Source organism: Corvus brachyrhynchos, unplaced genomic scaffold (genome assembly GCF_000691975.1).
Source record: "Corvus brachyrhynchos isolate BGI_N302 unplaced genomic scaffold, ASM69197v1 scaffold45, whole genome shotgun sequence".
NCBI classification, from domain to species: domain Eukaryota; kingdom Metazoa; phylum Chordata; class Aves; order Passeriformes; family Corvidae; genus Corvus; species Corvus brachyrhynchos.
In genome coordinates, this window is record NW_008238361.1 from 127814 (window position 1) to 136636 (window position 8823).

The window sequence follows — 8823 nt, forward strand, 5'->3', positions numbered from 1 at the left end:
CCCGCCGATGATAGACAGTTCCTGACCTCTGCCACAGTGTGCCAACTGGGAAGAGAGCCCTTCTCCCTGGAAGAGAGTCCCTTTCCCCTGCCAGTGGTGTGAGATTTATTTGAATAACCTCTGGGTCCTGGCCATGCCCCCTCCCAACTACTGCAAAAATTAACCCTGTCCTGGCTGGAACCAGGACACCTCTTCATCGTGTCTCATCGTTATCTTGTCTGCCAACCTCCCAGTCTGAGAGATAGCATTGGGGGATAGGGGATACACATCATAAAGTCACCCCAAGACACTGATATTGAAGTTAGAAGCAGGGTCACCAGTTGAAACTAGGGCATTTGAATAGAGTTGTTACAGGATATAAAATAGAGGCTGCTTTTTTTGTGATGGAGTGTCAAACTCAAGGATAGAAACATCTTGCAGTGGCTGTAGAGTTACCATTGGGTAACTAGCAATTCCTCTATGTAATAGGTCTTTTCATGCAGAACAGCTTCAGATGTGGTTTTGTGGTGGAGGCCTTGGAGTATTCAAAGACTGAGATTGTAGAGGTGACCGAAAGCTATTGTGTTACTTCGTAGTTCTGATGTAGGAAGACTGCTGAGATGATAATAATAAATGTTAAAGGGTGATCTGTGAATCCTGATTCAGTTTTTAAGACTAGCAGTTTCATTTTGGGGTGATCAGTGTCACATCGCTTTCTATTAAATATTTATTTTCAGAGTGCATTTAAATAAAACTGCATTGCAATCTTTATCAGAATGGCTTTAATGACTTAAGACCAGAGTTGCTGCAGGAAATGTGTGTCGTGCAGAAGTTTCTAAACCTTTTGTTCTTACTTCTAGATTTAGTAAATCTGCTCTGGATTATGCACAGCAATATGCTTACTGAAATACTTAAATATAGTATTAGAACAACTGAAGTTTGTTTTTATTTCCTTTGCGGTTCAGAATGGTGGCGAACAGCAGACACGCACTCTCGTCCTGGGGCAGCTTTTTTCCCACCACTCTTGGGAATTCCCACACTATTTGCTCCTCCTGCACAGAATCATGATTCTGCTTCATTCCACTCAAGAGCTACAGGAAAAAGTAGTCGGAGCAATACAGAAAAAGGTAATGGCTGAAGTTGTTTGGAAATAATCATATTGAACTTCTGCGCATGCAGAAAGATGTGGAATTTGAGCTTTACTTTTGTCATTCTTCCCATTCTGAAACAGTTCTATAAAAAATAGTTTTGTTAGGTAAGGATGATACATACCAAGTATGTGTTTGGCCTTTAAATCATGTGTGCTCTGTATGTTTAAACTAAAATAACTGCAAATCAGAGTGACACTTCGATGACAAATTTTAGTATATGTGGCGAGTAACCTGTAAGTAGTCTAGTATCTTGTCTATGGAATGTTAGTGTGACTGGGGCATCTCAAAGGAAATATCAGTTACTTCAGATTTATTTTAAATGTCACTTTGTAAATCTGTTGTCTTTAGGTGTAAATGGATCACTGAATGGCAACAGTACTACTGCAGTGTCAGCTCTCAGCGCATCCGTGCTCTCCACTAGTGTTGCAACATCGGCAGGACCAGTGAAAACTGTAACCTCAGGAGCAGGAGGACGCAGATACAACCAGGAGCAAAGCAAAGTTCAGCTTTTGGACACCAGGGCTGATAAAATCAAAGATAAGGTAATTACACAAAAAGAAATGGAAGATTTGGACAAAAAAATTGACATGATAAGGATTCTGCACATGGGAGCATTTTAAAGTGTTTTTCTGAGTACAGAATGTTTGGGGTTCTTCTGATTTATTAGAGCAAGATCTGTACACTTGTTTCTGTAGGGATTTTTTGTGTGCATTGGCTTTTGGAATTTTTGTAATTGGTTTTGATATACTTATGAACTAAAAGTTACTATTAGTACTAATTTCACTAGTTAATAAGTTAATAGTTGCATCCAACACCTTGTTTTATTTAATTTATCTAATTTTTAAAAATATATATATTTAACACCAAAATTTGATATTATTATGTGACAGTGTGCATATATATATATATATATATATATATACACACTGGCCTTACAGTTACAACATTCTAGATTATTTCTGTGAATTTAATTATGTTTTCATGTATCTTATGAAAACAAAATGAAATTTTTAGATGTTAAAAGAAAAATGCTTTTCTGGAAGTAATTTCCTATTTATTAGAAGAAAGAACTACTATTAACTGCTTTGTTTCAGCAATAATCTTAGCCATCTAATATGAAAGACATAAGTAGTCTCAGTGAGTTAGTAAACCTTATATACTGACCTAAGCACTCTAAGAACTCTGCTACTCTTGGAATCAAAACTATTGAAGCAAAACACAGAAAATGGTATACTGGGTAGGTGGTTACTGTCAGAGTAGAAGCTAAAGAGAGTAATTCTCTACTGACAGCCATCTAGGCTAAAATATATTTTTTTCTTTATATCTATTTATATTTTTGTTTTGTGAGTGAATTGGGTCTCTTTTTCTTTCTGTTACTGAACTACATTCAGCTACCAAATCTGAATGTTCTTAGGTGAGAGGTTGGCATTTTCAAGGGACAGCTGGTGCTTGATGTATCTGCAGAAAAGCAGGAGTTAACACTGAAACGGTTACTTGTAATTGTGCAGTGAAATACAATGTTTAGTATACGGACAGTAAGGAAATTATTAAGAAAGAATATTTTTCCTCAAAACATTCCTCATGGGTTCAACAGTTGACAGCTTTTGAAAGTACTAAGCTAGTTAAAGGTATTCGGGAAGCCTTTGACTTTCTTCAGGCTTAAATACCAAAAATGGCTCTTTCCAAAATTCTGCTTTTATCCTGGGTATCTAAGTGCGAAATTTAGCTTTCTTTCTGTGGTGCAGAGGTAAAGGCTTTTCCACATGGTGTTTCTGTATTTCTAACTATTACTTTATTTAGGCAGAATACCAAATAAATTTCTCTTTTAATATCTCTAAATGCCTTCCCAAAAGGTACTTTTTGGCTCTTTGCTTTATTCAGAAAATTGAGCTGGTTAAGCTAGTAACCTGCTAGTTTGAATATCCCTGAAAAATTTTACCTCTTTTTGCCTGTTGGGGTTTTTTTCTCCCTCCCCCAGTTTCTGTCAGGATGTTTATCAGCATTGTTATCTTTTTCCTTTGTGTTAACATTTGTCTTTAGATATAAATTTGGTACTGTTGATAGGTTTTTTGATGTGGGCACTGATTTCAAACTCCAGGTTCACTTGACTAAATACTGAGTTGCTGTAAAAGCATGGATTTGATGTACAAGTACCTTTCTTAAGAATGTTGTGTTCTGTATCTTAACTTTTAAGTCCTCTGTCTCATGCAGATAAATTTCGGGTTATTTGTTTCCTAAGTTCCTGTAGTAAATTTTTTAATACTGAAATGAAGTTTGTTTTTCCTAATCTTACTTGATATGCTGATGTTCATAACTTCCTTTCCTTTGAAACTTTTTTTGAGGTAATTGGTATTTGTCAATGTAATTATTTGAACAACCTTTTGTATCAAAACATCGAAATTACTCTAAATGAGAACTCCCAACATGAGGATGATAATTCCCTCCCTCCCCCCATATTTCAGTATGTTAAAATAAAGCCACAGTAGGAACTGAAGTCTGAGGAATAAGTATGTGGGCAGATAGGAGTATTTTGTGCTGGGCTTTGTACAAGTGATGTTATGTTTTTAAATTTCAAAGTGTAACACTTGCCTCTTCTTAAAAGCATGTCTTATTTTAAAACATTTTAATATACTTTTCTAAAGGTTGTTTTCTTTAGGGTTTTGGTTTTTTTAGTGTTCATCTTCTGATTTCTTCAGTCATCTCCTTAGTTGTAATTTCTTTTTGAGGATGGTATCTAAAAAAATTGTTAAAATATTTGTTTATTTTTAGGAAAAAAAGAAAAAGGCAAAGCTGGTATCAAACTGTTCTTACAGTTGATGAAAATCTAAAGAGCTACTTTTGGTGCAGTGTTTTCTTTCTGGTTGAATTCTAGTCCTGTTGTCCTACCATTTTAGGGAATCCTGAAGTGCAGAGTGCAGTCTAATGGTAACTCGTATGCTATGATTTTTTTTGCCTGTAGTGTTGGAAAAACTTCTGAGTTGATAGAAGCATCTGATCCTCAGAGCTGTAGTCCTGAGTTGTCATCTGGTTTCTTTTGTCTGGAGTGTGTAGTTGATCATTCAAAGGGCTTACATAGCAATGATAAACCAAAACCTGTTCAAAGGCTGGTCTTCAAAACTGTACCAAATATTTGTATCATGTTATGTCTGTTGAGCATAACAGTGTTGAAGATAGATGTCCTTGTGCTAATTTGGTACACTGTCAGTGGCTTACTTCTTACATACAAAAGGTAACCTTTCAGAGAAAGTTATGTTTAGAAGTAGAGTATTTTTAAGGCGCTCTCTCTCATGTTCCTGTCTGCCTTGTTATTTCAAATTGCTGCAGCATTATTTTGCCCTCCAGTCACCTCGTTTGCTGTGCATCTGTCTTCCTTGGGACTAGTTTTAACCTTACAGTCCCCTCAGTGGTTTTACATGCCCTGTTTAGATGGTACATAACTCTTGTTGTTGCTGCTTGATATCCGTAATCTTGGTTTCACATGTTTCTCTACCTCCCAACATAATTCTGCAAACTCCCTTTAATGATTCAATATACTTCAGTGCAGTAATATGTACTTTCACATCTCTTTTACACGGTCTCTATTATAGCACTTGAGTCCACACGTACATCCTTCAGATGGGTTTGTAAATATGCATTTGGTTTACTTAGCTCCCCAAAAACCTAACTTTCTTCATCCACTGCACATTAAAAATGTAGTCTTGGACTGTCAGCATTTTAGGGTTCCTGCAATTTTTGACACCTTTCCTTTTTTCCTACATTCTTGTTTGTTGCTTCTTTTGTTTTCTCATTCTGGTCTGCAAATGTGTGCTTTACAAAAATTTCAATATAATATAGTTGTCAGAGTATTTCAGCAGATTTTGGTCCATTTTTCAGAAGCAAATCCCAGAAGCAATTTGATGAGCATACTCTTCTGTTCTCAAAACTGTACGTTGCTGTAGAGCTCATACTGTGAAATTGAAGGTTAAGAAATGTAGTTAAATGAATGTGCCACTGAAACTTTGATAAACTTAATATTTGTTGTTCTTTCTGTGCTAATTTGCAGTACAAGCTTTGGGTATGAATTTTTTTGGAATCAGCACATTCAGCGGAGGTTTACTAGACCCAAATTCTAGGTCAATGTTCTAGGCCTAAATCTGGCATTTTGCTTTGTGATGTAGTGATGTCCGCAGTGGTCAGAAAAATATTTCAGTGGAACTTTGTGACCAGTTTTTAATTTTCATCATCTTGTGAAGCACTTTCTCTTTAAGAATTGCGGATCACTTTACTCCAAAGTCTTAATCTTCTTTGTTTCAAAGGTTATGTTTAATAAAAAGATTATATAACAGATTAAAACTGAAGCATTAACAGAGAATTTATCTTCCCGGTAGAAGCCCAGAAAAAAAGCAGTGGAAAGCTCTAGTAACAGCGACAGTGACTCAGGCTCCTCTTCAGACACCTCAAGTGAAGGTATAAGTAGTAGTGACTCTGATGACCTAGAGGAGGATGAAGAGGAGGAGGACCAGAGTGCTGAAGAGAGTGAAGATGATGAATCTGATTCTGAAAATGAAGCACATCACAAAAGCAAGAACAAGGTATAACACCTCGCTGTGCTGCTCACAGTCTTGATGCTGCAAGCTGTTTGTGACAAATTGACCTACTCATGTCTGTGAACAAATAATCAACAATTACTTAACTGCACATTAATAAAAGCTAAGAATACTCTTTTTAGGTTTGCTTCAGGGTTTTCTGTTTGTGAGGTCTTTGGGAGGGGATTTGTTGGTTCTTTTGTGTGCGTGCATGTCTGTATTGCTGTTCTTCACAGGCTAGGAGTTTACAGTTGGTAGACTGTTATTTTTGTTGTAAAGTAGGAAATACAAAGAAATTAAGTACTGTGTGCAGGTGATGAATTGAAAAGATATCATTATGGATATTGCTTTGGCAGTTGCTTTTTTCCTAGCAGAGTGGTTGCTTTCCCTAGCAGTAGAACAAGATTGGAATCTTCAGTATCCTGTTAGGTTTACAGTCAGAAATACATTTAAGAACAACCATGGTTTAATACTCCTTCTCTAGTAAACGTTGTCTTCACATGCTGAAACTATCGGGGGGAAAAACCCAAAGTGAACAATAAATATATTACAAGACTGATTTGAAAATTATTATTGTTCATCCTCTGCCAAGACTAGTGTAATTGTTTCATGGAGACTGATCATATATGCTTAGTCTTTTTAAAAGGATTTTTGACTTACATAATGAACAGTCAAAAATAAATATTTTGCAGGTGCTAATGCATAGTGGTATAACAGATATGAAAACCGATGGACAGAAATCACAGGAAAAGTCTCAAGAAAAAAGAACACACCAGCAGATACCTCTTGTGTCTGATTCCCAGACTCACTCATCATTCCAGTCCCAGCAGAAGCAGCCTCAGGTTTTGTCACAGCAGCTTCCGTTTATTTTTCAAAGCTCTCAGGCAAAGGAGGAATCTGTGAACAAACACACAAGTGTAATACAGTCTACGGGATTGGTTCCTAATGTGAAACCTTTGTCTTTGGTACATCAAGCCAAAAAGGAGACCTATTTAAAACTCATAGTTCCTTCCCCTGATCTACTCAAAGCAGGGAATAAAAATACCTCTGAAGAATCTATCAGTTTGACCAGCGATGTTAGATCAAAACGGGTGAGTGAAGTTTTTGATTATTTATAACCTGTGTCTTCTGCTTAAAAAGATGTAACATTGTGCCATCAAGCTTTTTTAAATATAGTGTATTAAAATTATAAGTATATATTTTCATATATATACATATATATATAATAAGTATATATTTTCATAATCATGGGGGTTTATGTGTTCTTAGAGTTGATCTGGATTTCTGAATGGTGTAAATGAACGAGACTGTGTGGGTCATGCATCTCTTAAGGACAGTGTGCATTTAAAATCAAAATCAAAATAAGAAAAGTACTCATAGGTAAATTGTGTGGCCTGGATATTTTTCTTATGCTTCTAGTTTCAGTCAAAATGGTGATTTAATACTTCACATACCTAGTATGTAAGCATGGCTTCACTTTCTTTCAAGTTGGATAGTTTTAAGTCAAAGTAATTGAAATCACCTATTATAACCATGATTTTAAACAAAGAAGATGAAAGCCATTTTTTTAAAAAAATGGTCAATGTAATGTTGAGTTTTGTTTGCTCTTTAAAGAGATGTATTCATGCACTGATAGCTGTAAAAACTCAGTGTAGCCATTTCAATAGTTTTTTTAGAATCAAAGAATGGCCTGTGTTGGAAGGAACCTTAAAGCTCTATCCCATCCCACCCCCTGAAATGGGCTGGGGCACCTTCCACTATCCCAGGGTGCTCCAAGCCCTGTCCAACCTGGCCTGGGACACTTCCAGGAGTGGGGCAGCCGCAGCTGCTCTGGGCAACCTGTGCCAGGGCCTCAGCATCCTCCCTCAATTTATCTCCTTTTTTACTGGTCAGGACTGTACAATAAGCTTATATGTCTGTCTTAACAGTTCTGCGGTTTCTAAAATGTTTAGATCCTCAGTTTATTTATTTTGTTTATAGTGATTACAGTGACTGCTGGTGAGTTTTTTATTCAGTGAGATTTGAATGGGGATTAGAAGATAATAAAAATCTAGCATTTTACAAACACTGAGGCTTAGGGTATACAAAAAAAAATATATAGAAGATATATTTACAAAGGCAACTCTCATTATTATTTTACTATTTTCAAATTTTGTTTTAAACTAAGTAGTATTTGGGAGTAGTAAACTGAATTCTGATTCACAGATAACTCACAGGCCCTCAGTGAGGACTGAAAAATACTTCATTTTTATTGCTAGACTAGAAGATATAAACTGTTTTTCCTTTCCAATTTCCTGTTACGTGGTAAAATTCAAATAAGCTTCTCACTTACCGGGAGTAGCTAACTAAATTATAATTGTGAAAACATACATCTTTGCTATTGAAAGAGGCTTCTGCTTTCAAATTTAGGTTACGAGTCTTTAGCTGGTGATAGATCACACATTTAGTAGTTTGATTTCTCTAAAACTTTTACTGGAGGTATGCACTGTGTGAGTATTTATTTTAGAGGTCTTCATAATTTTATATTCAGATTTAAATGTTAGTAACTTCCAAAAATGTATTGTGTTTGACTCATTTTTTAAAAACTTATTTTAAACTGTACCGTCTTTATCCATTTTATTATATTTTCTGTTGAAGATGATGTGGGGTTCTTTTCTTTGGAACAACCTTTAGGCTAAAGACACTGTAAGCTTTACATGCATTTCTTAGCCATTACTGACTGAGTTTCAAGTGAAGAACTTTCAAGTACTACTTTTTCAGTTAAACAATTAACATATCACAGCATTTCTGAGTAGTACCTTTTCCCTTATTTTTTTTTGTAATAAAATTTCTCTACACCAGGAGTCCTCTATTGGTTTTTTTGTATTGCGGTCATGAGTGTGTTGTATTTACCTTGTGCTTTAAAGTGAACAAATAATTAAAAGTAGCTGTACATTCACTAATGGGATTTTTGTGTCAAGGAGAGGTTTTCCTGTGCTGGTACACAAGAGTAGTATCTTTCTAAGAATGGCTTTTTCAGAATGATTAATACCTTTGTGAAAGTTTCTGTCTAGAGCATTGTAGCAGGTGGGAAAGCTTCCCTGCATAGTTTGGATCAACTTCATCTTGAGTTCAATTTGTCTTTCCCT

At 35.8% G+C, this 8823-nt stretch overlaps 1 protein-coding gene across 17 annotated transcripts in view; it reads left to right on the plus strand.

The window, feature by feature from the left end:
• BAZ2B (bromodomain adjacent to zinc finger domain 2B) overlaps positions 1-8823 on the plus strand; it is a 121695-nt gene that overhangs the window by 63858 nt on the left and 49014 nt on the right. For all 17 annotated transcript variants that reach the window (XM_017736030.1, XM_017736031.1, XM_017736029.1 and 14 more), the window contains 4 exons: positions 945-1106; positions 1479-1672; positions 5498-5701; positions 6388-6786. In XM_017736030.1, the coding sequence (XP_017591519.1) occupies positions 945-1106; positions 1479-1672; positions 5498-5701; positions 6388-6786 (959 nt within the window). The remainder of the gene's footprint in view (positions 1-944; positions 1107-1478; positions 1673-5497; positions 5702-6387; positions 6787-8823) is intronic.